This window comes from Anser anser, assembly GCF_964211835.1.
Source record: "Anser anser genome assembly, chromosome: 10".
Taxonomy (NCBI): Eukaryota; Metazoa; Chordata; class Aves; order Anseriformes; family Anatidae; genus Anser; species Anser anser.
In genome coordinates, this window is record NC_139730.1 from 397,490 (window position 1) to 424,078 (window position 26,589).

The 26,589-nt window shown below is 60.8% G+C and overlaps 3 protein-coding genes across 12 annotated transcripts; all 3 read right to left on the bottom strand.

The window, feature by feature from the left end:
* Window positions 1-117: 117 nt before the first annotated feature.
* On the bottom strand, window positions 118-7,418 carry PRC1 (protein regulator of cytokinesis 1). Of its 4 annotated transcripts, none has more exons than XM_083850302.1 (14): window positions 7,182-7,418; window positions 6,836-6,968; window positions 6,614-6,736; window positions 6,009-6,242; window positions 5,758-5,928; window positions 5,352-5,501; window positions 4,951-5,098; window positions 4,681-4,817; window positions 4,336-4,431; window positions 4,045-4,191; window positions 3,503-3,604; window positions 3,058-3,168; window positions 2,537-2,645; window positions 118-1,202 (listed from the first exon to the last, which is right to left on the bottom strand). In XM_083850302.1, the coding sequence occupies exons 1-14, from the start codon at window positions 7,190-7,192 to the stop codon at window positions 1,174-1,176; spliced, it is 1,701 nt and encodes a 566-aa protein (XP_083706428.1). In that variant the 5' UTR covers window positions 7,193-7,418; the 3' UTR covers window positions 118-1,173. The 4 variants fall into 4 exon arrangements, with proteins under 4 accessions (XP_083706428.1, XP_083706426.1, XP_083706427.1 ...); XM_083850300.1 differs by having other exon boundaries at window positions 2,460-2,645; XM_083850301.1 differs by having other exon boundaries at window positions 3,494-3,604.
* Window positions 7,419-7,550: 132 nt separating this feature from the next.
* VPS33B (VPS33B late endosome and lysosome associated) lies at window positions 7,551-14,101 on the bottom strand. 2 transcript variants are annotated; one of them, XM_083850298.1, is made up of 23 exons: window positions 13,610-14,101; window positions 13,200-13,280; window positions 13,065-13,123; window positions 12,829-12,878; window positions 12,370-12,437; window positions 12,137-12,182; window positions 11,668-11,762; window positions 11,160-11,264; window positions 10,905-11,001; window positions 10,713-10,790; window positions 10,546-10,619; window positions 10,304-10,390; window positions 10,131-10,221; window positions 9,850-9,924; window positions 9,475-9,539; window positions 9,338-9,392; window positions 9,212-9,258; window positions 8,808-8,940; window positions 8,536-8,609; window positions 8,160-8,261; window positions 7,962-8,037; window positions 7,772-7,885; window positions 7,551-7,686 (listed from the first exon to the last, which is right to left on the bottom strand). In XM_083850298.1, exons 1-23 carry the CDS (start codon window positions 13,703-13,705, stop codon window positions 7,607-7,609), a joined length of 1,848 nt encoding a protein of 615 aa, XP_083706424.1. In that variant the 5' UTR covers window positions 13,706-14,101; the 3' UTR covers window positions 7,551-7,606. The 2 variants fall into 2 exon arrangements, with proteins under 2 accessions (XP_083706424.1, XP_083706423.1); XM_083850297.1 differs by having other exon boundaries at window positions 13,065-13,126; window positions 13,610-14,098.
* A 219-nt stretch (window positions 14,102-14,320) lies between these two features.
* TTLL13 (tubulin tyrosine ligase like 13) lies at window positions 14,321-26,587 on the bottom strand. 6 transcript variants are annotated; one of them, XM_083850292.1, is made up of 15 exons: window positions 26,391-26,586; window positions 25,828-25,868; window positions 24,592-24,710; window positions 23,930-24,060; window positions 22,278-22,434; window positions 21,854-21,997; window positions 20,652-20,737; window positions 20,285-20,510; window positions 19,487-19,671; window positions 18,348-18,536; window positions 17,689-17,872; window positions 17,140-17,337; window positions 15,082-15,451; window positions 14,529-14,639; window positions 14,321-14,461 (listed from the first exon to the last, which is right to left on the bottom strand). In XM_083850292.1, the coding sequence occupies exons 1-14, from the start codon at window positions 26,537-26,539 to the stop codon at window positions 14,554-14,556; spliced, it is 2,265 nt and encodes a 754-aa protein (XP_083706418.1). In that variant the 5' UTR covers window positions 26,540-26,586; the 3' UTR covers window positions 14,321-14,461; window positions 14,529-14,553. The 6 variants fall into 6 exon arrangements, with proteins under 6 accessions (XP_083706418.1, XP_083706417.1, XP_083706421.1 ...); XM_083850291.1 differs by having other exon boundaries at window positions 20,652-20,735; window positions 21,843-21,997; XM_083850295.1 differs by lacking the exon at window positions 26,391-26,586 and adding an exon at window positions 26,059-26,281 and having other exon boundaries at window positions 20,652-20,735; window positions 21,843-21,997.
* Window positions 26,588-26,589: the final 2 nt, after the last annotated feature.

Here is a 26,589-nt window from a genome sequence, read left to right on the forward strand (position 1 = left end):
TTTAAAGAAAGAAGGCAGGGGCTGAAGAGCCAGGCCTAACCTTCTCCCCCTCCCGGCCTCCAGGGTCACAGTGGAGGAGCCTTTGGTCACCCTAACAAACACACGAACAGCAGTGGCTATATACATGTATATGCATTATTCCCATGAACAGTATATACAGAGTTACAGAGCAAGGGAACAGAACCTGGGGAATAAATAACAGTAAGTAAGTGGGGGACTGTAGTGATAACAAGGTGCAAATTAGTTCTGATCAGGGACAGACACACATACAGAGCTTCATTAACAAAGGTGCAAACGGGCCCCCCCCAGCACGTCGTACCGCCAAAGCATGCGCTGTTCTCCCCAGGAGCAGCGGGCAAGAAAGGGCAGGCAGGCGCTGGGGTGCACGGGGGAGACAGGCAGTCCCCTCCCTGGAGGCTCAGGGGTGGGCAGAGGACAGGGGAATCGACCACCTGAGCTCTTCTCCAGGGGGCAGCTGCAGCCCCCGGCCTGGGGGAGCTGAGACCCTCGGCCACAAGCCCAGGCTGCAGCAGCAGCACGAGCCCAGCCCTCTGGGGCCCAGGGAGGCTGCTCAGAGGAACCTCAGCTAAAGCAAGCCCTAGCTAAAGCACGCCTGCTGTGCTGTTAAGGAAGAGCCTGGTAGATAATACCTACAGCAATATGGAAGGTTTAAAAAAATAATAATAATAATAAAAAAAAAAGCCTTTGGTAAGAGGCACCAAGGCCAGCGCTCTGCACTAGGTCCTGTCTGTCCCAGCGCACACTCGGCACGGCAGAGCCCTGCCACCTCACACCACCGCCCAGCCAGGCTCCCGCAGAAGCCACCACCCACTGCTATGCTACCCCAAGTTTGTTCTCAATCTTTAATCACAAATAGTCACACAAATCCCCTAAATAAAAGCAAAAAATGTTAAAAGTGTCCTTTTCCTTCCCCTGCCCTCGCAGGCAGGAACGCCCCCCGCCCCGCAGAGAGGCAGGTTGGCCAGACTAATGCTGGGACCTAGCTAAAAGCCAAACCTCGGGCACGGGCTGCTCCGGGCCTGGGCGCAGCGGGCGCTGCAGAAGCGCTCCCCCAGAACAGGAACTCACTACGACTGCAGAGGGCCAGAGCCTGGGGCAGCGCCTCAGCAGTAGGCGTTGGTGGTGGTGGAGTTGAGGACGCGGGAGCTGGTGTCACACCTGGAAGCCTTTGAAAGTTCGCGCTGTGGACACAAGAAGCAGGAGATGGGGGGTGAGGGGCTGCAGAAGAGGCTGTGCCGGGGGCCGCAGGTGGTGCTGGTGCTCTGGGGCAGGGGCTTTAGGCCAGCAAGGAGGGCAGGCCACGCTGCGCCCCTGCTGGTTGTTGGGCAGACACAATACCCGACACCCCCCCCTTGATTCAGGAGAGGGCAGGAAAGCATTTGCTCTGAGTAGCTGGGAAAGATCCCTGAGGCTCCCAGGAGCAAGAGACCTGCTGCCCCAACAGCCCTCGGCCGGGCACCCCATCCCTCCCTCCTGCAGCTGGCAGCTCGCTGCCTGTCCTGGGAAGCGCTTCCAGATCAGCAGGAGAGCGAGCGAGCAGGCTGGCCCACGGGCTACAGGGCAGGGAAGGAGCACAGGCAGGGTGCAAGCACGGGAGCAGCCGTGCGCAAGGGCCTGGCTGCAGCATCAGGAGAGGCTAAAGCCTGGGCTCAGTGAGGTCTAACGGAAGGGCAGAGGCCTCCAGCCCCCAAAGCTCTGGCCAGCAGCAGAGACCAACCCCCCCGCACCCAATTCCCCCCGGGGAGCCCCCCCGACTCCGCTCCCCCAGCACACCTCAGGCCAGCAGGAGGTGGCGCACAGGCAGGGTCCCTCGGGAGGCTGAGCTCAGGGGGCACAGCAAGCCGAGTCCAGCGTGAGCATGCAGGGGCTGAGGCCGTGCAGGCAGCGGGAAAAGGACCCCGGGGGCAAGCAGGACCCTCCCTCCTTTCTCCCAGGGACCAGGTTAGGACAGCGACAGAGCGCTGCTGCTGCCAGCTGCCCGGGCCCTGTGCTGCCTAGGAAACACTGCATCAAACCCCAGGGCTTGGTACTTTGCTCAAGCAGCTGGGAACAGGCCCAGCTCCAGAGAGCAGCTACGGCACTGTAGCAGGGCTGTGCCAGGAGACCTGGCACAGGGACACACCGCAGGCAGGGCTTGGCTCCTGCACGGGGTCAGGGGCTGCCCTGGGCAGCAGAACTCCTCTCGTGTTTCCATCTGGTCCCCACAGGGCTGCTCGGGGCCACGCAAGATGCGAGCGGTGCTTGGCCTCAGCCACCAAACCTCACGTTCAGTTCCTGCCGTGCAGCCACCGCTCGGTGCCGGGGGCGCTGGCAGGAGCAGGCGCTCTGCGCAGGGCGCCCGCGGGGCTGCGCGCAGCGGGGGCCTGGGGGTGCTCTGGGAGGGGGCGCAGGCCCCCCGCGCGGCCCGGGGGGAGGCGGGTTTAGAAGAGGTGAATTACCGCAAACTCAGAATAGGTGCTGGCAACAGAATTAACGCTGTAGTTACGCTGGGCAGGGGCTGTGGGGGTGCACCCACCGCTCAGGGTGGTTCCGTTCAGCTGCGACATGTTCTCCTTGTTCCGCTCCCTGTGTCCTGGCCGGGGGGGCTTCACAGCCACGCGGCTGGGGGTCCGAGCCTGACCAAGCTGCAGGAACGGGCGACAGGTAGACAGGAGGCATGAACCGAGGGGAGCTAGGAAGCCTGTGCTAGCCTTGCTGCTCTGCAGTACCAGAGGAACTTCACCCTCCAGGAACCCTTTGTGGTCTGGGGCCCAATTCTGACCCAGGACACATAGGTCAGGTAATGAAGACCCCCCACAAGCTTCAGGCTCGGCCCAGACACCCACCAGAAATCTGGGCTGGAGGGAGTGTTCCTGAATGCTGCCCACCCTCTTTTCCCCCAGGCTGTGCTGGTCCCACAGACATCCCACCAGCCGTGCAGCTGCCCAGCAGAGCAGGCCAGGACCAAAGAGCAGCCTTTATGCCCCCGGAGCTTGGCAGGGGAGGCAGGGCTCCCAAGCCCCGCCGCGGGCAGGGACACCCCAGAAGACCCCTCACCTTCCCTCCTGAGGGTGGCAGCCGAGACGTCGGTGAGTGGTAGAGAGTTGCCCCGAAGGCCGAACGAACAGTGCTGTTGGGCGTGGCGCTGGAGATGGAAGTGCCGTTGAGCTGGGGGAAAACAGCACAAGGTGCATGGGGAGGAAGCCGGGGCTGTGCCACACCAGGAAAATCACCGTGGAAGCACCAGCTGCACGGGGCCCTCCAGCTCCAGGGCACCCCAACAAGTCCCACTGTCCCCAAGGAGGACAGAGGTGCCCGCAGCTCGGCCCCCATTCCTGGTTCCCTTACACTGCTGCAATATCCCTGAGCCCTTTGTGAGACTGAACCCAGAGGTGGGGCTCTAAGCACCAAGAGCTCCAAGCACTACATAGTGCCAGCACTCGAGTCCTGGCAGCGTCCCAGCCAAGCACTCTGCCCAGCATGGACAGTTTACCTTCCTTACTTTGCCAGGCGTGTGGGGGGTGAGCACGCGACGCTTGATGGGTGTCCGTGGGGTGCTCCCGTACATCATCTCTGCCTCGATCTGGCGGCTTTTCTTCAGGTGCTGTGTGAGAGATCTGCGCTCACCAACCCGAGCAGAGGAGCAGCAGGGAGCTGGCTGCTCCGCTCTGTGAAGCTCTGGCCCGGTGCCCGGGGAAAGGCAGGCTTCTGCTGGTGGGCAGCAGCCCTGCAGCCAGGAAGCAGGTACTTTGGTGGAGATTTACAGGTAGCCAGAGCCAAGCCACAGTCCTGGCGCAGCTGGGGCCGAGAAAGGGGCTCAACACGCAGACACCACCAGCGGCAGACACCAGTCTCGGTAAGGAAGGTGACCACGTACAGAGCCAGCAGAAAGGGAAGAACCCCGTCTCCCTAGGGAGCTGCCAGCAGCAGATGGGAGCCCGGGGCCGGGGCAGTTCTCCCCCCTGAGCAGGGCTGGGCCACCAACAGCCTGGTGCCAGAAGAGGCTCCTCAAGGCCAGGAGAGCACATTCGGCTCCGCACTCACCCGCTCCTGTTTCTCCTTCTCTTTCTCCATGCGGTACAGCTGCCACTGCTCTGTCACGTACTCCATGAATTGCTGCCCCTTCACCAGGAAAGCGTCCTCATGCTCCTGCTCCCAGGCCTGGACCCTGCTCTCCAGCTCCTCCTGCAGCTGATCAGGACACAAGGGCAGTGTAGGGAGGCTGCCCTCCGAGATACTCCTTGCTGGCTCTAAGTGCTCCACTTCTCCTTGGCCACTGCTACACGTGTCTATCCAGAACTACAGCTTTTGCTCCTTCTCCAGGTCTGAACTTACCTTGGAAAGCATCTTCTGCAGCTTTGCTCGCTGCTTCTCTTCTTTCAGCAGGCTCCCCCCACGGTTGGCAAAGCGGTTGGGGTCGGTCGTTTTCCTCTAGCATAGAAAAAAGGAGGTCAGGAGAGAAGCAGGCACAGAGCCCAGTCTCACTGCCCAGCACTCCCTGCAGCGCAGCCCTGCACAGCAAGCTCTTCACCACAAGTCATGCTGGTGCCCTAGACACAGCACCCCATCCCCTCACCAACCTGCTAGGGTTCCCCCTCTGCCTCCCTGGTCTCTCAAGGACACTGCACACCGGAGCGGAGGCCTACAGGGCCCAGAGACCCAGCGCTGCCTGAGCAATACCTCTAGCTCCAGGAACAGCTTCCAGTTCTCCTCCCATTTCTGGACAGCCTCAAACAGCTCCTTGTGTGTTTCGTAGTAGTTCTTCACCTTCCCCACCTCAGCATCGTGGAGCTGGAGCAGGGTCTCTGTATAGTCCTCTGGAGAGATACAACAGCGTGTTCAGGAGGCAGCCAGGATCCCTGGCACCGCATCCAGCAGCGCTTCTCTGCAGCTGGTCTGCTGGCAGGCAGCCTGCAGCTCCCCCAGGGGAGTCAGAGGGCCAGCACCCACCATCGTAATAGGGGCTGAAAGCTTCTCTCTGCTCCTGGCTGTAGAAGCATTTATCCCAGTACTCAGCCAGCTCTACCCGGATTGCCTGGATCACAGACTTCATGTTCTGCAGCTTCAGCTCCTCCAGACGGTCCACTTCTAACTGCAGCTGCCAACGAGATCAGAGCACAGACTCAGAAGGCAGCAAGAGCAGAATGGGATTTGCGTTCTGTGTAAGCAGACTTCTAACGAGCCGGTCACCAGCTCCCAGCTCCTCCACCTGCGAGGGCAGGCTTTGGCCTGCTCACAGCACACTCACTGCTGGAAGCTGCTCCTGCACTCTGGCTGAGCAAACAAGTGTGCGACCCAGAGCTGCTGCTCCCCTGCCCTCCCCCCTCCAAAGACTGTAGGATGGTCCTTACAGCTTTCCTAGTTCTGGCTCTGGATCCAGTCATGTGCACTGCGAAGGACTCTCTCTCCTCCACAGGCACCTGCAGCCTTTCCCAAAGCGCAGCGATTCTGGATCGCAGCTCCACGCACACAGCCTCATTCAGGGACCGCCGGGCTTCCAGCTGCAGCAGGGAAAGAAAGCGGGGTCAGCACCAGAACGGCCTGATGCTAACACAAGCAGGCTGTTTGCTCTGCCGCAGCTAGCAGAGCCGCTCGGTCATCCTCCTACATCTCCATGCAAGAGATGACAGGACGTTCTAACACAACACAGTTACTAAAAACAGAGCAGCCACGCTTTACAGCACGTTGCCAGCTGCTGCCAGGCAGCCTCCACAGCGCCATGCATCACAGCAACGCTGCCTCAGCATGCCAACATACCTGCTGCAGCAGATTCTGGAGGGCAGCAATGTTGTCTGTGGACAAGCAGAAGGCTTCCTCATCCTCGCACACCACGTCCCGCTCAAAGCTCGTGTCCGGAGTGTGGTCCAGCTCCTCCATGCAGAGGATGACTTGCCGCTTGATGCTGACAAACTCCTCTCGCCTTCGCTCCTGGAGGTGACAAGCCCCGTGAGAAGCCCGTGGGCACCGTCCCCAGCCCCTCAGGGAGACCTCGCCCGCCCTCCGCTCACCTTCTCGGCGCTCAGGGAGGCCAAGTGGCGCCTGTAGCGGTCCAGCTCCTCCAGGCTGGGCACGGCATTGCTGTCGATGCCAAACGGGGACGTGCAGAGGATGTCGCACAGGTCTCGGTCTTGTTCTTGCAGAGCTTTCAGCTCCTGCTTCCTGTCCCTCTTCTGCTTTAACATCACTTCCACACGAGTGCGTAAATCCTTCTCCATCTGCAGGATGGTGCTTTCCTCCTCTGCCTAGAAGAGACCAGAAAACGACTCTCCTCCACAGCTCTTGTAGACCTGACTCATACACAGGGCTCCTTAAGTGTATAGGCAAGGGACACAGACTCTAGTTCTGAGCAAAGTTCCCCAGAGAGGTGCAAACGCAGCAGCAGCACTCAAAACAAGACACTACACAAGACAAGACACAAAACGAGACGCCTAGCCTCCTCCCAGCCCCGGAGCTGCAGGGAGCCGCCCAGCCTTTGGCTCCGCCGAGCTTTTTGGGAGGTTCTGGGGAGGCGTTTGCCTCGTAAGCTCAGGCCCCTTTAGGATCCCAGGCAGAGGCCAGGCAGCAGAAGCCTCTCGCCCAGAGCAGCCCGCAGGCGGCGCAGCGCCGTGCCTACCTCGAAGGGGTCCAGGTGCAGCTCCCGGCAGAGGGAGTCGAGCTCCTTGCGGCACAGGGCGATGCTCTTCAGGAGCCGCTCCTTCAGGCTCTCCTCCTCCGCCACCATCATGTCCAGGAGGCTCTGCGCGCGGCACAGGCGCCGTGAGAGGCGGGCACCGGGGGGGCACCGGGCACGGCCCCGCCGGGGCGGGCAGCAGCGGGCAGCACCGCGGGCGCTCACCTTGATGTGCTTCTTGACGACGTCGGTGCGCTCGAGGCGCTGCTCCTCGGGGATGCCGATCTCCTCCCAGATGTCCCGCAGCGCCGCCAGCGCGCGGTTCAGGCACGACACGGCCTCGGCCGCCAGCACCTCGCTGCGGCACCGCGCCCGGCGTCAGCGGGAGGGCCCCGGCACCACGGCCCCGGCACCACGGCCCCGGCACCACGGCCCCGCCGCACCCCTCGGCCCCATCCTGGTCCCGGTCCCCCCCTGCCGCCCCCCGGTCGCGGTCCCGGTGCCCCCGTCCCCATTCCCGGTCCCGTACCGCCGACACCCCCCGGTCCCCCGGTCCCGGTGCCCGCCGCACCTCTTCCTCATGGCCGCTCCCCGCGCCGCCGCCCGCCGGTGCCCGGATTCAAACTGCCGTCCCGGCGGCGCTGATTGGCTGCCGCGCCGCGGCCGCGTCACGCCGGGCCCCGCCCTCAACCGCCGCCGGGCCCCGCCCCAAGCCAGCCGCCGGCCAATGGCGGCGAGAGGCGGCCGCGGCTCCCGCCCAATCGCGAGCGAGATCGGCTCCGGCGGCTCTCGCCGGACGCCGCTCCCCGGGGGCTCCCCGGCAACCACGTGACCCCAACCGGCGGCGCCCAGCGCGCACGCGCAGCTCGGCCCTCCCGGCTCCGGGCGGTGCCCGGGCGTCACCGCGCACGCGCCCGCGCGCAGACAGCAGGAGGCGGGGCGGGGCGGGCACGGGCTCCGTTTATTGGGGGGGGATTGGGGGGGGGGGGGGCGGCCTCAGGCGCGGGTCTCCGCCATGGCCTCCATGAGGCGGCCGCTGCTGGTCACGGCCGTGGTGAGGAAGATGAAGCGGCACCCTGCGGGGACACGGCGGCACCGGGCTCAGCCCCGCGGCTCGGCCCCGCGCCCCCGCCGTCCCCCCCCCGCCCCGTGCCCCCGCACCTCTCTCCCGGCCCAGGAAGCGCAGCGCCGCCATCTCGGAGCAGGTGCAGCCGCCCAGGAACACGGCCAGCACGGTGCGCTGCGAGTCCCGGCCCGGGCTGGCCTCGGCGGCGCCTGCAAGGCACGGAGGGAGCGCGGTGCCGGACCCCCGCCCCCCCGGCCCCGGCCCGCCGCCCCCGGCCCGCACTACCTGCCTCCGAGAACTCGGTGCCGTTGAGCAGCCGCAGCACCTCCTCCAGGCCCTGCCAGCCCCGCCGCTCCAGCACCTGCCGCCGGGCAGCGGGCTCAGGGGGCGCTGCGGGCGGCCCCGGCCCCGGGGAGCAGCCCCGAGGGGTGGTGGGGGCGCCCTCGGGGGGCGCAGCGCCTTCCCCCCCAGCCCCGGGCCCACCTGCTCGATGATCTTGCAGCTCAGCGGGGTGTAGGCCCCGCTGAAGACGTAGGCCATGTCCCGAGGCATTTTCAGGTCGTACTCGCCGTCCAGTCGGGGGATCTGCGGGGACACGGTGCTCGGTGTGCGACGGCAGAGACACGGACGGGGTGGTCCCTGCATCACACCCCCCGCCAGGGGGGCCCTGCACTTGTGGTGGGGCTGCAGCACCTGCAGCAGGCGAGGCGAGCCGGGCACCCAGCGGCAGCCCCGCTGCCACGCAGCGAGCGTGCCGAGCCGGCAGCCAGGGGCTGCGGAGCTCTGGGGGCAGGCCAGGGCACAGCTCTCTGGCCAGCAGCGGGCAGAGCAGCAGCCCAGCAGCCCCCCGAGGACGTACCAAACCCAGCTTCTTGCTTATGGCTCGAAAATTGCTCTTCCTGGCCAAGGAATTAAACGCGTCTGTGATCTTTCCTGGAAAAGACAAATACAGCTCAGAGCCCCAGGATGTGTCACAGCAGCTGCCAGCTGGGGCCCAGCAGCTGTGCAGGCACCAGGCTCCGGCGGAGAAGGGGCAGCAGAACCGGCACCAGCTCTGGGGCTGCCCCCAGCCCGGCAGCTCCCTGCGGTGGGCTGCCCTGCCCCGCGGCTCCCCATGGCTCTGGCTCTCACCAGCCGCTCGGTCTGTCACCAGCTTGCTGACTCTGCTCTCCACAGCCGTCAGGGTCTCCCCAGCCGCCTGCTCGGTCAGCAGCCCGATGCGCTTGAGGTTGTGGAAGGTCAGCAAGTGCTCGGGCCCATAGCTCTGGGGAGGGGTCGACTGGATCAGCACGGAGCCCCGGCTGCCAGCACATGCAAGGAAGCAATGTGCCACCTCCACGGGGACGGGCAGGAGCCCTGGGAGGCTGCTTAGGGCACCCCTTTAGGGCAGGCAGAGCCCGTGGCTTGTGCCAACCCCTGTAGCCAGCTGGCACATCCCTGGGGAGCGCTGCAGCGTGGTGCCCCACAGCGAGCAGCAGGCAGGCAGGGACGCCCCATCCAAGCTCACCCTGCGGCGGGCCCCCAGGCAGGCTCACCTGCAGGTACTGGGTCTTCAGGGAGCGGTAGTCTTTGGGGTTGAGACCTGGGGGGACAGGATGCTGCCGTGAGCTGAGCCCGAGGCCCACGGCGCTGCCCCCGCCCGGCGCTGCCAGCCCCCTCACCGTTCTCTGTGATGGACAGCAGGCACATGAGGCGCAGGCTCTCGATGGGGGACACCTACGCGGGAGCAGGCGGTGTGAGCGGGCTGCCAGCCCCTGCGTGTCCCCAGGCACGGCCTGCCCCACAGCACGGCTCTCACCTGCCGGTCGATGTGCTCCTCGATGAAGCTGGTGCTCTCTCGGATGTCAAAACCCTCCAGCAGAGCTGCGGCAGGGGGAGAGGCAGAGTCACTTCACCCATTCCCGGGGCTCTCACCAGCTAGCTGAGGTAGGGTCTCAGCTCAGCCTCCCTGCCTGAACCCCACAGGAAGGGGAAGGCTTGTGATGCTGGGCCGCCTGCCCGGCCACGTGTCAGCCCTGCAAGGATGTGGCTTGACCCTGCTTAAGAGCTCAAAACCCACCCCAACACGAACAGTCTGTAAGGGGCAGCCAGGCTGTGAGACAGATGTGCTCAGATGTGGGGCAATGAGGCTGGGGGGGGCAGGGGGTGACGACAGACACAGAACCATGCTCACAGTGCTCAGCCTTGATCATCTCCTGGAAATCCTGCTTGGTTTTCTTTTTCATGATGGACTCGCAGGCACCAATATCTGCACAGCCAAGAGTTTTCCACTTTGGAGGTGTAACGGGCTCCGCATACAGCTCATCCCCCGAGCCCCACCGTAGACTTCTGCATGTACCAACGGCCCCTGCTGCCTGCCCACTGCTCAGACCCTCTGCCCCTCCCGTGGGCTGTCAGCGTCCTGCAACACCCCCTGCTTCCCTGGGGACCCGCTGTCCCAGCCCCGACACCTACGCAGGCTCAGCAGACGATGCTCTTGTTTTAGTCCCTTCAGTTCCTGGGAGACAAAGTTCTTCATCTGCTTGATGTCCATGCCACGGCGCCGCTGCAGAAGGAAGAGCATGGGGGCAGTGAGGCGGCTGCAGAGGGAGGCACCGTGGGTGCCCGCACGACCGGGCGGTACTCACATCGTACTGTGCCTGCAAGTTGCGCGACTTTTGGCTCAGGAAGCCAAACACACTGGAGAAGTGCTCGTTCCGTATCTGGCTGAAGACCTGCAGAGAGCACCGCAGCTTCTGCACGCCCGACCCATCACAACCTGCGCCCCCAGGCCCAGCGACTCCCGGCCGTTCCCTGCTCAGCCCCCTCCCGGTGCCCCGCGGAGCGCTGGTGTGACCCACTACCGCCACGGCACGTGGGCAGGACTCACTTTATCCTGGGCATTGAGCAGCACCTTAATGCTCTTGTCAGAGGAGGTGACTTCTGGCCCAAAATCCACACTGCCTGCAGGGAAGGATGAAGAGTAATGGAATCACAGGCTGGATCACAGAACAATTGAATGGCCCCACGTCACCCCACTGCTGCCCTGCGACCTACCGCACTTGATGCGGAAGGTGTCGTCCACCAGCCCCTCGTACACCATCTGGGAGCACAGTGCTGTGACATAGTCTGTGTCTGCAACGAGAACCGGCCGCTGCCAGGCTGCCTGCTGCCCCGCGTGTCCCAAACTGCTCCCCCTGCCAGGCCCTGGCCCCACCGCTCCTTGCTCCAGCCTGATCCAGCCCCAACCTCTGTCCATGAGGAAGATGTTCCCGATCTCTGGCTTCCTGCCCTGGCTGTCACCCTCACTCTCCTCCTCCAGCTCCCGCCACAGCTCATAGCACATCTGCAAGGGGAAAAGCACGCCAGCACCTCTGGCAGAGCTGCTCCCTGCTCCTGCTGAGGGCTGCAGCGGGCAGCAGGTGCTGGTGCCAACGCAGCCTCCCTGGGGCACGCAGCAGGTGCCTCCGGCCGGGGTGGCGTGAGCCCTGCGGCTGCACCCACCTTGGCGCACCTCCCGATCCCGTAGGCCCTGCTGAACGGCCCGTACAGGGAGTTCAGTAACTGCAGGGCTCGAGCAACCGAGTTGATCCAGCGGTGATCTCCCTCCTGCAGGGAGCACGGGAGCATCAGGGAGCGGCTCTGGGCAGGCCGGCTTGGAAATGACTGCGTGCATCAGGAGCTGGACTGGGGCTGGGGGAGCCGTGGGCTCGGTCCCACTCCAGACGCACGGGAACGCACCAGGTGCCCAGAGCCACCCAGGGAGGACTGGAGGGGCCCGGGCAGGGGAGCTGTGTGTGGAGAAGTGGAGGCACCACAGCCCATCCGAGCAGCTCTCCAGGCAAAATCCACCCCAGGACAGCAGAGTCCTGCAGCGAGGGGCTGAGAGGACTGAGCAGGACACCACGCATCGACTCCCCGAACAAAGCTCTTTTGTCCTGGGCCCAGCAGGTGAGCGCGGGGAAGGCTGCCATCGTGCAGGGCAGCATCCCGGCAGGAGTGTCCTACTGACCAAGAAGTAGTCGCGGAAGAACTCAGGCAGCTCCATGCTGATGATGTCTTCGTCCAGGGGGAGCAGGTAGAAGGACCACTCATCGCAGGTGACATCTGAGCGTGGGACAGGGAAAGGCAACAGTTACCCAGCCCCCAGCAGGAACAGCCCCAGGAATCCTGGCAGCCCTGCGCACAGAGGGGGAGAACAGAGAGACGGGGCCTCCCGAGGGGACTCATTCCCTTCTTCCACCGAGGCAGTGGCAAGGCCATCGCCCCTCCCAGAAGTCAAGGCAGAGGCACCGATGCTGTGGCGTGCACGCCCCTGCCTGCAGCAGGCAGCCTCGCATGGGCCTGCGGCTGCTGCCCCGGCTCCAGGCCCCGCCAGCCTGGGATGCCCACACCGGGGTTCCCTTGGGGTGCTGCGGTGTCAGAGCCGCCACAGACCAGCCCTCGGGGCAGAGGGCAGCAGGCACCACGGTCCCACTCACCGCCGAAGACTCCCTCTTCCTCCAGCACCATCTCACAGGCATAGAACTGCAAGACAGGAGGAGGCCCTCAGCCCGGCTCCCACCGAGGCAGGCAGCGAGCTCCCAGCAGCGGACGGGACGCTCTCCTTCCCAGACACCCCCCCATTTGCTTTAGTTAAATGTTTCTGGGGGGAAAGCAAAGGGCCGGACAGGCACAGCGCGGCGGGGCGCTGGTGGAAGCAGCAGCCACTGACCTTCTGGGGGCTGAAGATGATCTTGTACTTGCGGCTCCGGCCTGACATCTTGTCAGCATTGACGATATCTGCAGACAGAACGCTTGCAGCCCCCATGGACAAGGACTGCCCACCGCCCCAAACGGGCACAATCCCCTTGTAGGATAAGCTCTGGGGTCCTGCTCCCCACTGGACCCAGAATACCTCAGGCAGAAAGCAAAACCCCGAGAGCGGGGCCAGCTGACGGCCCAGGAAGGCCAGCCTGCGGGGGCTGGAAGGACCTGCGGGAGCTCGCTTGGTACTGGCGGTGCACGGCACCGACGGCAGCCCACGCAGCGTGGGACGCGCCGCACGCCCCTCGTCATCGCTGCTGACCTTCCTGGGGAGGCCCCGCGGCAGCCCCCAGCCTCAGCACGGAGCGGGGGCGTCACCGCTGCCAGCAGGTGACCGACAGCTGCCCGCCGGGCTGCCCGCACTCACCGGCGATGTACTTCATCGTCTTCACCCGCGGCCGGACGAGGAAGCAGAGCCTGCGAGCAGAGCGACAGGGGCGTGAGAGCTGCGGGTGCACAGCCCTGCCCGCCCCGGCTCCGTTCCCGCGGCAGCTCCGCGCTGAGGCCCGTCCGGGCCCGGGGAGGCAAATCCTGAGCTGGCGAGCGGATGAGGCACCCGGCCCCCCTCCGCCTCACAGGGGCCGCGCCTGGGGCCGGACTCACTGGTCGCTGGTGCTGAGGGCGGGCCGGCTCTCCACCTTGTACAGCTTGTCCACCTCGTGCTGCTGCGGGGCGAGGCGCGGGGCTGTCAGCGGGCACTGCCACCACCGCCGGGCCCGGCCGCCCGCCCCGTGGTACCTTCAGGATGGAGACGTTGGCGATGCGGTCCAGGGGGCTCATCAGGTCGGCCTCGATGAACAGGTCCTTCCTCCCGGGGAGCTGCGTGACGGCGGGGCGCAGGGTGGGTGCTGCCTGGGGCCGCACCGGGCCCCAGCCTCGGCCCTGCCTGCCCGGGTTGGCACCGTGCCCCCGGTCCTGGTCCCGCTGCCCCCGGTCTCTGTCCTGGTCCCTGTCCCGGTCCCGGCCCTGGTCCCACCGCCCCCTGCTCCTGGTGCCAGTGCCAGCCCCCGCTGCCTCCCGGTCCCGGTCCTGTCCCTGCCGACCCCCGGTCTTTGCCCCAGTCCCGGTGCCTCCTGGTCCCGGTGCCTGTTTTTGCCGCCCCCGGTCCCGGTCCCGGTGCCGGTGCCGGTCCCTCCCCCCCGGCGGACCTGCTCCAGCAGGTAGATGAGCTGGTCCCGCGCCAGGCGCTTCAGGATGCCGAAGTCGGGCGGCTCGGGCACGTCGCGGCGGGCGGTCGAGGCCATGGCGGGGCCGGCGCCAGCCCCGGAACGGCACCGCCGGGCCGCGGCCCCCCCAGACCCCTCCGGTGCCCCCCGCCCGGACCCGCCGCGGCGGAAGCGGCTCTCGGCACGGCGCAGGGAGGCGGAGGCGGGGCGGGCCCGAGCCTTTTATCGCCGCCCCGCTTCAGGGCCCCGCCAGGCCGCGCTCCCCCCGCAGCCGCCGCAGCGCCGCCCCCAGCGGCGAGCAGGGCCCCGGCAGCAGTGCCGCGCGCTGCTCCGACCCGGCACCGGATCCGCCGCTTCCGCCGCCCCGGCCCGGCCCGGCCCGGCCCCGACCCCGGGTACCGAGCCGGCTCCTGCCCCCGCACCGCGCCTCCGGCTCGGGCAGCGCCGTGGCCGCGTCCTCCTCCGTGGGGCCGCCTCGGAGCCCGCGGCCGCTGCGCCGGGCGGCGCCGGGAAGTTACGCGCAGAGAGAGAGCGGGCGGAGCCGGGCCCGGTTCAACCGTTTATTGCGAGCCGGGGCCCCAGCCCCGGGGCAGCCGGTACAGCAGCGTGCCGTCGGGGGCGCGCACCTCCAGGCCGCCCTGCGGAGCCGGGCCCGGGGGCGGCGGGGCGGCGGCGCGCAGCTCCCGCAGCACCCGGGCGTCCTGGCGCAGGCGGCGGCGCGGCGGGGGGCAGCCCCGGCCCCGCAGCACCCGGCGCGCCACGTCGGGGCTGACGCCGAAGCCCTCGGCCAGGCGCTCCAGCGGCCACTCCTCGGGCAGCTCCCGCCGCAGGAACCTGCGGGCAGGGGCACGGTCACCGGCGGCCGCCCCCCCGGCCCGGCCCGCCCGGCCCCGGCGCTCACCGCATCTGCTCCATGGCCTGCCAGCTCAGCGTGCGCTCGGGGGCGCCGCGCTCCTCGCCCAGCTCCCGCCGCAGCCGCTGCAGCCGCGCCGCCGCCCGCCGCCTCCGCGCCCTGCGGGGAGAGACGTGAGCGGCCCGGCCCCGGCCCCGGCCCCGGCCCCGGCCCCGGCGCCCCGCACCTCTCGGCCTCCTCCAGCGCCGCGTCCGGCGGCTCCGGGTCCCCGGGCCACGCCGCCGCCGCCCGCCGCGGGGCCCCGGCCAGGAGCGCGGCCGCCCGCAGCCCGCGCCGCAGCAGCGCCGCCATGGCCGGAGCCGGGAGGGGCGGCCCCGGGGGGGGGGGGCGGCGCGGCGGGGCCGGGGGCCCGGTGCTGGGCCCGCCCGGATCAGTGCCGTGCGGGGCGGGCAGCGGGAGCCGGGCCGGGCATCCTCGCCCGGCTGCTGCGGAGCTCGGAGGGAGCAGGAAGGCCGAGGGCATCACCTCCGCCCCTCATCGGTCACTGATGTGAGCCTCCGGTGTACAAAGGCAGAACCGAAGTAGGGCAATGCGTACTCACATCCTTCAGCCTTGTTTCTGGCTCCAGGGAGCTGCTGGGCACTCAGCGGCAGTCCCCTGGTTTTGGTGCAGGGCTGGGTGACCCCTGGTGTCTGCGCAGCCTGGCTCTGCGGGCAGCCCCTGTCCCGTGGCTGGAGGCCGTGCTGCGCCTTGCACGGCTCACGGCAAGGGATGCTCTGGCCTCGAACTGAGAGCGTGCCCACGGCGGCAGGGGCAGAGCCCTGGCCGGCTGGCGGCTGGGCCCTGGTGCTGGGCTTGGGGGTGAACGAGTGCCCCAAAGGCCGGACGGCACCTCCCAGGAGCGAGAGGGGGGTGAGCGTCATCAGGCTGCGGGCCTTCTGTCCCTGGAGTGCGTCCCAGAGAAACTGCGGCTGGAAGGAAAGAAAGCAGCCGCGGCTTAGCTCTGGAGGCCTCAGCAAGAGGAAGGAAGGAAAAATCTTCCCTAGTCACCTACAGGTGCTCACTAAAGCATCTCTGTTGCATTTTCTCTCCAAGCACAGCATGCTCGCAGTCTTAGATTGAAACCATCTAAGGGGGCAGTGCAGCTGCCCGTCTGATCTGCCTGCAGCAGTGCTCAGAGACTCCCAGGCTCTGCCCATAACATTGCTCTGAGCTGGAGTAGGGTTTGTGAAAAGAAATGCCAGAGCTGGCTGGGGAGACTTCAGTGATGAAGGATCTGACCCAGCCCCAAATAATCCTTTGCTGCTGAAAAAGTATGTCCAGAGTTAAGGCAGAGTTTGTGGTTCTGTTCTGCTTTGTCTCACAGAGTAAAAGGCAGCTATCATCACTTCTTACGGATCAAATCGTATCTTAAACTTCTGTTATGTTAAAGGGACCGTTTCCGATTTGTTATAAGGTACTAGAAGACTCCTACGTCCTGAATAATTACTGCAACTCTGGTATCTGGACTTTGTCAGCATCCTTCTGAGGTGCGTTACCCTTCCAGCTGGGAGTGGAAGGCCTTTCTGGAAGCAGATGGTTCCACTGGAAGAGGCTATGGCCCTCGCAAGGTTTTTCATTAATTGCTGGTCCAGAATTAGCACTTCCCCAACACATCAGCCACCATCAGTGCTCCGTTACAGCCCTTATAGCCTGCTGGACTCCACGCATAATGGACTGCTGGCTTCCTCCTCATCTGGTTTTAGACAGCTAGCACCAGTAGCCTGGTTTGGGAATTGGCTGGGTAGCCAGGACTCAGTTTGAGACAATCAAACAGATCTGCTTTAAGGCTAGGTCCATCCCCAGGTTCCCCTGGTGCAATCCTCAGTGCAGCCCAGCTTCCTTCAGCTGTGCACCCTGAGATAATCCAGCACATGACAGCAGCAAGGCCAAGGGTTTACACTGTAGCATGCTCTTGCAGAGTGAGGATGACTGTGAAGGGGGAGCCCTGCACCGAGGGCCGAGCTCTGTGGTGTTTCCAGCACGGGCACTAACAGCATCAGAACACGTGTAATGGACTCATCACCTTCCCTAGGAGGGGGCTCGTGTAATGTGGAGGGCAAATAATTTAGGGATAGGCATTGTCTGCAGTGCAGAATACACTGAAAGACTTTTTTTTTTAGACGTTTCCATGCTTCCCTTCAGTCCCTCTTTGTTCTGTCTACTTTATCGTGCTCCTAGTGGTTTAATGCTCCTAGCATGTTAAGTGTCCCTAGCTTGCAAGAACTCCTTCCTAGGAATTCATCTTATTTAGTCAGGAGGTTCATATTATGGCACTGAAGGAGCAGACCACACTGTGCTGCACGATGGGGAGAGCAGTGTCCAAAAGGCAGTATTATCGTAGCCTGTTCTTTGGAATAGCAATGAGCAATATCTTCTGGGGAAAGGTGTCCGGGGGCTCTGTGCAGGTGATCGGCATGCCTCCCGTGCACCCACTTGGAAAGAGACAAAGTCACAGAACTATAGGAAAACCCAAGGACCCAGACACTACGTTGGATCTCATTTAACTGAGCCACACCAAAGACGCCCAATGCCCATGATTCACTCCTCACGATCCTCCCGCAAATGACTTGTCTCTTACGTTGGCCTTGCAGGACAGACCTGGGCAATCTTCAGTTACCTGGATCTTGGATGTAACAGGAGAGGATCTCTGGGTGTCAGTTGATCTATCAGTTGTGGGGAGCAGCCGGGAGAGCTGATCTATGATGCCCAGGCCTCGGATTAAGTTCTTACGCTTCAGAAGAGCATTCACTCTTTTCTTCTCTTCATCCTCCACAATATCCTGGGGTTGCATGGAGTCATACTGCACTTGCTGTATCTAAGGGAAGAAACACACAAGTTACAGCAAAGCTGAAGCCATAGTAATGGGCAAGAGAGACAAAGCCACAGACTGCTCTGAGCCCTAAAAGAGTTACAGACTTCGGGGTGGGGTGGGATGAAGATCCCAGTGGGAGGCAGAGCAGGGAAGGGCGACATTGGTGCTTACAAGTGCCTCCCAACACAAGTTCTCAACCCTCTGGACTTCATGGAGGGCAGTTCCAGCCTCGTACTTCTGTTCCTTAGGAGACACCCACCCACGGCTCTGTTCCAAGAGCCATGTTACTGCCTTTGAGAGCCCTGTTAGTGCCTTTGAGAGACCCATGGATGAGCACTGACTAGAGCAAAGGACCTTTTTATCCTGCATCTTGGTGCTTCTGGAGGTGAGGTGGGTTATAGAAGCTGTGGTTTTGCTAGGGATCTGGGGTTTGTCCACGGCTGACTCTCCCTGCAGCTCTTCTTTCCTCTCTTTTTTCTTCTTCCTGGTAACAGCTTCTAACTTGTCTTTCTTCGTGCGAATTTCCTCCAGTTGCTGCCTGCCGTGGAAGAACTGCCTTGGTCACTGGTTCCATAATAGCAAAACACTGCAAAGACTTCAACCTGAGGACATTTTACTGCAGTCAGAAGTTCTGTAGTGAATAGATCATAATGGAAATTTGCTAAGTGGGCTAGGAGTGCTTTTAAGAGAGACTACTGTACTCCACTGCTATAAGAAATGTCCATGAATTAGGCTGGGACTGCCAGCAGGGTGGGAAGGGTGGAGGACGCTTTCAATATGTATCTCCAGAGTCTAAAAGTCAGTGGAATATTGCATTTGCCTCTCAAAGGTACACACTAAAGAAGCTGCTTTGCCATGGCAACATAGCACATGCAGACTCTCCTCCTTCCAGCTCTCTCCAGCTTGCTTACATCTGTTAAACAACAGAAAGAGTCACTCCCAAGAAGGGATCAGAAGCAAGCGGTCTCTGTTCCGCCCCTGTGAGGGGTGGGTTTTCTGCAGGAGCAATGTACCTGGCACACTCCTCTCGTGCTTTGGATGATACCGTTTCCTGGAAGAGAGAGCTGCTCTGCTTGAAAAATGGCTCGTACTTGTCTGTTCCACACGCTGGATAAATGCGCCGGTAGCTGCCCAGGTGCGAGTTCTCATACTCCTCTGCCTGGGACAGCCAGGCTGCCTGGTTGCTCTCTAACTCCTCGCGTCTGCAAACCAGGAGAAAGCACAGGCAGGCAGGGAGCTGCGATGGGAGACTCCATTTTTTTTACTGCCTGAGAGACAAAGGGCCTAGCTAGCTTTTTCCCCATCTTTCCCCGTTTGGGAGCCCGTTTCACACAGGGTCACTGCAGGGAACCAGCACAACCCACACTTCTTCATCCTCTACATGTAGAATGCTGGTGAAGTGTTTTCAGGTGTCTCCCCTGCTTCAGGCTCACAACCTGCCCCCTCAGCCTTTTTAACCCAGTTAACAGAAAAGCTTAGTCACAATGTGCCAGTACAAGAAATATCTGCCACTCCGCGTTCAGCTGGGAGATCTTCACGCCAGCAGGGACCTTGGGGCAGCTGAGGGACATGCAGCGTACACGGCTGACACGCTCAGCTTCTCCAGCCTGTTATTTCGGGTCTCCTCACTGAAATGGGAGCTGGAGGGAGTTCCTGCCTTGCCCTGTGCGGCAGGAAAAGCCCGGGCAGCAGGCTCATCTAAAATGGCCTCAGGAGGCCATGTGGATTAATTAACCATGAAAGGACACGAAGACAAAGAAGGGTGGGAAAACCCTCAGCCCTGAGAAAGGAACCCTGCCCTGGAGAAGGGCCCTGTGCCCCGGGGTGCTCCCAGCCCCTGCAGCAGTGCTGCGGTCTGTCCTGTGAGCGTCACTGTAAGCCCAGGGATGCTGGCACGGCCTGACGGCAATAAAAGGACGTGACGAGCAGGCACAGCTCGATGGGGAAGATTGTACAGGCCAGAGGCCAGAGCACGGGCAGTCTCAGATCTCCTCGCACCCAGGGACCAGACCTGGCTCTTCCTGTCCATGGTGCGGATGGCTTGGGCGATCTCTCCTCAGAGGCCCTACAGTGCCACAGCCCCTAGAAGCTTTTGTGTCGCATCCCGGCTCTCCTCACCAGGGACCTGCAGCACTATGCAGAAGAGCAATACCTGGATACACGGGGAGCCTGATGGCTCTGGAGGAGTCGTTCCTTTGCCCGCTGCTTGTCTTCTTCCAGCACTTTCCTTTTGTTACAGGCATGCACGTTTATTAAGTTGATGGTGTCACAGAGAAGAGCATCCTTCACCTCATGGTCCAGGCGAGAGTCCGTGGTGAAACTGGGAGAGTGGTTCACCTGCCAAAACAAGCAGCTGATCGAACCTGGCGACTCCCAGCCCCAGGAGACCAACTCCCAGACTGTGCTGCCAGCTGCAGGCTTGCTGGCCCCAACCTGCCCCACTGTACACTTTCCATCAATCACAGAATATCTTGAGTTGGAAGGGACCCACAAGGATCGAGTCCAATTGATGCTCTCCCCTGTAACAGCGACAGAAAGCAGGAGGCTGCACGCAGTGTCTGGTTCTGTCCCTCTGCCCCTTCTGCAGTGTGATGCTCAACCCAATGCAGGCCATTCAGCTCCTACACCCCACAGGACTCCAAGAGTAGGGCAGCTATCGTAAATTCAGGATGCTGTTGCAGATCAAGGAGCTCTAAGATTCAGGAAACTCCCTGTTGTTAGAGAGGGTGTACAGGGAACAGGTTCTTAGATCTGGTGAATTGAGGTTGCTTAGCCTGCAGCAGGTTGCTTGGCCACTTGTCTTCATAGACTGTTTAATTTTGTGAGCGAGGTGGTCCAGTTTAGTCAAGTAAGTTCTGTTCATCCCACCACCCCTTGTTCTGGAGCTTTCCCCAGACAAGCAAGCTCTCAGCTATCTGCTGCTTCAGCACAGCAGGAGACTTTTCCTCACCTCCAGCAGCCAAGGTTTCAGCTTTCTGTCTAGCAAAATATCAAAACCCAGTATCTCAAAGCAGGCGCAGCCAGTAGCGTGGTTAGGAAAGCAGCTTTGGTAATTGTGTTTCACCACAGGGTGAGCCGAAATAAGAGTCTTTATAATAATATCTTCAATATCTTCCCAGAGTTTTGTTGTGTTGTAGCTGTTATCCGTCATCCAAGCATTCAGGGTAGAGAGTTTCCTGTGTGGAGGACAGGAGAAGTTAAGAGCTCACCTGTGATACCATGTTTCCCCCAAGAACGATGGAAGTAAACCAATGTCCCCAACGCAGCTTTCCTGCAGGATGTGCACCAGGCTTTGTGGTACCTGAACGAGACAATACCTCTTACTGCCCATCGTGTCATCCTGGATGAAGTTTGCATTACGTTTGTTGATAGCATAATTGGTCAAATGCATGCAGATATCACCCTGAGAGAGGAACCGCGAGAGACCTTTCATTAACTCTCAGCTGCAGAGTGTAGACAGAAACAACAGCCCCATTAGTACCGACCTAGCCACCAGCTTCACCCACCCCTGCCTTCTCTCTGTGGCAGTGGCTTGCAGCAAGGAGTTAATTACGCTGGTGATTCATTCTCTAGCCAGAAGTTAGAGCAAACAGAGCTCTACCTGCTCCCTACCACTGTCCTATCTCTTGGGGGAGAGCATGGGCGTAAGCTCCACAGATGCCATTCCAGTTGTGGCCTCACCAGAAAACAAGGGACTCCCCAGGGCAGCAGCTGCAGCACGTTTTTGCAGATTCTTCCTCCTCTTTTATTCATCCAAAGCAAAAGAGCACTCCAATATATAAACGTATTGGAGTGAGGGAGGGCATACAAATACGCAGCTCTGGGACAAGTGGGCACACAGTCAGAAACCCAGGGTATCTCATGCCAGCCTGTGACCAGAACGCAGCAATCCAACACTAGAGTCCATCTTCCTTTGGGATTTTATAGGATATGGACCCCTACCTAGAGATGGGCATGGTCTACACCTTTCTTTCCCTGTTCTCCTTCCTGTCTTTCCTAGGCTGTTCCACTACCACCAGGTAATTCTCAGGTCCCTCTTCTACCTGAAGTACAGGCAGATAAAGAAAGGTGCAGACCTGAGAATGCTCACAGAGGCAAGAAGCAGTAGCAGTGTTGCCCAGAGACGTCGTGGAGTCTCCATCTGTGCGAGTTTTCAACACCTAACTGTGTGAAACTCAGAGAAACCAGATCTGAATTTACTGTTGGCCTGGTTTAGAGCAGAATGTGGGACTCAAGACCTTCCAGCATTCCTCCAAATCTGAACGCCTCTAAGATTCTGTGATAATGCCAGTAAACAGCCCAGACGTGGGACCTGGGAGTAGATCTACTTCAGACAGTCCCGAAATAACTGCTGTGGGGAGGAGATGCAGAGGGAGGGGAGAAGAAGAAAGAAAGAAACTTAGGTCCCATAAAATGCACCAGTACCCGCCTTTTTGCATTCTGGAATGCCCCTAGGACAAACTAGGGTCTAAAAACTATAGATACTATGTGAGTTTTTTTGTAAACCTCCCTTTTTTACCAGGTTTCTCCTGCTGGGATCGATGTACCTCATGGTCGCAAACCGGGCCAGACCCTCCTTGTAGACAAAAATCCTCAGTGGGTCACAAGATGTGACCAGCACATAGATACGCATGTCAAATTTAAAGCCATCAATAAGGAAAGGCTGTGAGAAAAAAGGCAGGAGCAAGCATGAGATAAAGGAACATTGCTAGGCGTGCCGCTGATTCCTGGAGGTCAGCTGCTCTGCGTGCACTGCTGCTGCCACTTCCTGGCAGCTCAGCAGTGAGGAGAAAGGCAAGCTTTTGCTATGCTGCACTGCAGCCACACCGGTGCCCCTGGCAGATTCAGGAGACGTGGGGCAAAGGACATAGGGAGGAGGCAGGGTGCTGGAAGAGCTAAGGAGTTGCAATCCTCCACCTGTATTTCAAGACTATCTCCATTACCTTAGAGATATACTGCTGACAGATCATATGCTCTCCGTGTTTGATCTCCTCTGGATTACGTGTTATGAAGATGCCTCTCCCTTGGCAGCCGCTGTCTGGCTTGCAGATGAATGTTCTGTTTTTCCTCCTGCGCCTGTAGGCCTGGAAATCTCCATAGCTGTACAACAAAGGGTTGACTGTTACACGCTGCAGAAAAAGAGCCCCTCACCTCTCTGATAACATTTAGATATTCACACTATGGTGCTGTGGGCCAGTACAGACCAATCTTCTGCAGCACAGAAATAGTACGACTATCCTGACTGACATCAGTTATCACTTAGTCCTTGTGCAACCTGGCAAAGCTCTTCTGGTTCCAACTTTTGCCTGCACACATCTCCCCCTCTACCAGGAGGTTCACAGGAAATGGTCACCGTTGCTTATACAGAAGCCAGTTAAGGTTTTGGCTCCACTGCTGCAGAAGGATCAGGGGAAAATAAACAAGCCCTGGCTACAAAGGAGGAGGAGGAGGTCTCAAGTCCTTACATCCCCTTTTCCAGCCCATCAGCAAACAGTCAGGATGCAACAGCCAGGATGTTCTACGCAGGGTGCAGGGGCTCTCAAGCTGAGCTCACGTATGATGCTACATGGCTGATCTTCAAGAGCAGCTCCATTGGGAGTACGATGCCTTGAAGAGTCAAGCCCACGTGCCAGTTCAGTATTTTGCTGTTGAGGGAGGAACACAGTCTCTATACTGGGCACCACATTTAAGGGAAATGGGGAGGCAAACAGGACAAATCCCAGAAAACAGTGCCAAGAACGATCTGAGTCCAGGAAACGCAACCTGGAAAGACAGACTGAGAGAACTAGGTTAGTCTTTTCCAGAAAGGAGAGGACTGAGAGGGCCTGTACCAATAGCCTTCCTGTGCCTGGTATTATTAGCAAAACCCAGCAAACCACTGCTCTCCAGGACCAGTGCCTCCAGGTGAAGTACTAAAGTGCTGATATTTCAGCAAAGATGCTTTAGGTCAGATATTAAGAAAACCGTCGTAAACATGAGGTGAGTTCAGCTACAGAACGTATCACGGAAGCCCTACTTTACGGTTTGCAGGAAATGCTAATCTTTCAGCTACACTTCTGTGATTGTTTGCCTGTGTATTATCAGAGAAGCCAGGCCTTCTGCCCCAAACTTTGAATAATATGATGATAGTTTACATATAACTGCACAAGTATTTTGTTTAGCATGATGACCTGCACTCTCAGTATCCTCTGCCATGACACAGCATGCTTCTCTGTTACCTCTCCTGTTCCCAGTGAGCTCATGACCCTCAGAAACGCAGATATTACGCTTCCCATCTAGCCCAGTGCCCTTTGTCTTTCAGGGTGGGTCCCTCTTCTGAGATTTAGCCCTTTGGCCTGCAACCTGCCAAACAGCAAGGTGTGTTGTAGCAGGTGCCATTCCACAGCCTAATTCAATCTAACGAGGATTAAAGATGCGTGAAACTAGAAATGGGTCTCGGCACCCTGTTCAGATCCAGGGAAGGTTATGAAGGCCCAGGCCAAGACACGAAATCTCAGAGAGGCCCCCCACGTCCAAGCCCTAGCTGTCAAGCATAGAAGCTCCCACTTCCTATTTCACACCCCTATTCTCTGCTGCAGTAATGTGTATCACTCACTCAGCTGGCAGGCACCAAGTACGGGGAAAAATATTGTACTCCTTGGGGAAGAGTCTGAGCATGCGGTTAAGGTTGCGAGCCAACAAGTTCTTACGGCAGATCTCTATCATGCCAGGAAAATGGTTGATTTTCTGAAAGAGGTGCAGAAGAAAAACAGAATCATCACTGATAGTCCTTGAGACCCAGGGAAAGCCAGTGTATGAAGAAATAAGCAGCAGAACGGGAAGCCAGGCGAGCAGTTGCCTTGAACGTCTGCTCAAGGATAAGATTACACTAGAATTGCTTTATCTGAACTTCACCAGCGTGATTTATCTGCTCGTTCCACCTCAGCCCTGAAGCTCTCCCTTCCTAAAATATTGCAGCTTATGGAAGGGAGCAGTTTGTCCGAAAGAACCATTTATTTCACTCTACATTAGAGGCTGGCAACTTTCCAGTTCGTGCTACTGACTGCTGAACTGTTGCTGAGGGCGCCGTATCAGGGACACAACAGAAGCAGTGGCTGGTGAACCTGTGCACTCTGGGACCAACACAGATAAGGAGGGCGCACGGGTGCTCGTTTAGACACTTCTGTTTTGTTCTGCAACGCTTTGTTCCGCTAACCCTGTCTCATCCTCCTTTCCTGAGCTCTTCCTGCTGGGCACCCTTTACATGGGGGTATTTACCTGGAACCGTTTCATTTCCATGACACGCTCCAGAGAGACTGAGTAGTCAGTCCAGTACAACGTCCACTCCTCGTTTTCTCCCACTTCTTTCAGCCCGCAGCACTGTGCAGCACGTCGCACTGTACCAAAGAAAGCACATGACAAGGGGCCAGGCAGAGGATATAAATGCCAGGGACTGTTAAATCCCCCAAACAAACAGGAGCGTGGAACAAAGCTCTCCAGACTGCACTGCCACTCTCAAACGTGACGAGGTCTCGGTGGGACCCTTCAGGAGGCATCACAACAAGCTTTACCACGCTAACTCACTACAGACTCTGACTGCAAGTACACTGGGGAACAACGTCCCTGTAAGTCCTCTTGCTGTGGGGTCCCTGAGCACCCTCTGAATTACAGCAGGCTTGCATCCGCCACGTGTTTGATACCGCACAGGCAGATACAAGGCTTCTGAAGACTGCCACACCATCTCCGGTGGGGATGCTCATCCACCTCCTGTCACCAAACCAAGCGTAGCCCTAGGTGGAACACGCACAGCTTGTCGCTCTGTGTAAAACAGTGCTCCTTGCACAGCTGACCTTTAGCTGACCACAACTAAAGGCTGTGACTTTTAGCAATGCATATGTGGTTGCAGTGCTAGAGTAGTCATTAGCAAATTGACTAATAACATCTGTCAAATCGTTCCTTTAAGATACAGCTTGTGGCAGCCAAGAAGAGCAAGACAAGGAGCAGGAACCAGTTACCCAGAGCACGTCACTGGAGATGAATGGCAAAGAGATGTTGCAGGTACTGATCCAGCCTGTTCCACCCCCCGCTTCAAGGTAAGCTGTTTATAGAGCTCACTTCATTTCCCCAGGCACGGGTACCAGTCCTGCTTTATAACTGCCCCCAGCCGAACCTTTCCCTCCGATCTAAGCAGAGGCACGGCAAATGCAGATGTGCTGGGTGGTGAGAGCTTGCAGTGCTGCTGCACGTTTTGTGCCTCTTTAAGCAGAGAGCACCTCGGCCCAAAGAGCAGAATTTTCACAGGAGTCAAGTCCCTTACAAACAATAAACACGTGAAAAGAAAGCAACCGCGCAGCGGAAATTGAACACCAGCACTGCTCGCTGGCCGACCGGGCACGCAAAGAGCTCGCTGCAGGCGGCCTTCATCCCGAGGGGCACGCGGCAGCGCCCCGGCCTTACCGCAGCGCCCCGGCCTTACCGCAGCGCCCCGGCCTTACCGCAGCGCCCCAGCCTTACCGCTCTCGTACTTGCAGCTGGTCAGGTTGATGGACGGGACGCTGGAATTGAAAGAGACCAAACAAGAGCTGCTCAGTGTGGCGACCAGAGCCCATTTGAGGGTGTGTGGGCAGGACGGGGACAGCTGCCTTGCTGCAGCCGTGTTGTCAGCCGTGCCCCACACAGCCCACGGGCAGAGCGCACCCGGTGCCGACACGGCCCCGGTGAGCCGTGAGGCGATGCGGTCCTGACCCCGGGGCTGCCGCGGGCACGTCGTGCTGGGGACGATTTACGGGACGCGGTGTTCCTCCTACGCTTCAGAAAGGCCCCAGAGGCCTCCCCGGGGCAGGGGCCCGGCCGGCCGTTACCGCGGCCTCGCGTCCCGCGGGGGGCACCGGCCCCGTCCCGCCGCTGAGGGCACACGGGCACCGCGCCCCGGGACAGACACCAGGACACGGAGCGTTCACGGACGGGCTTTATGTGCGCGGCCGCGGGCAGGACGGACAGAGCGACGGACGGACCGACGGACAGACAGACCGACCGACCGACGGGCTCCCCGCGCGGCCCCCGCCCGCCGCACTCGCCTGCGCTTCTTCCGCTTCCCCCGCGGCGCCAGGCCGTGGGCGGGGGTCCCGGCGGCCCCGTTCCCGTTCCCGTGGGCAGGGGTCCCGCCGGGGGCAGGGCTCCCGCCCGGTGCCAAGGCCGCGGCCCCCCCCCCGCCGCCCGCCTCCATGGCGCCGCTCCGGGGCCGCCGCCGTCTCCATGGCGACGCCCCCCCCGCTC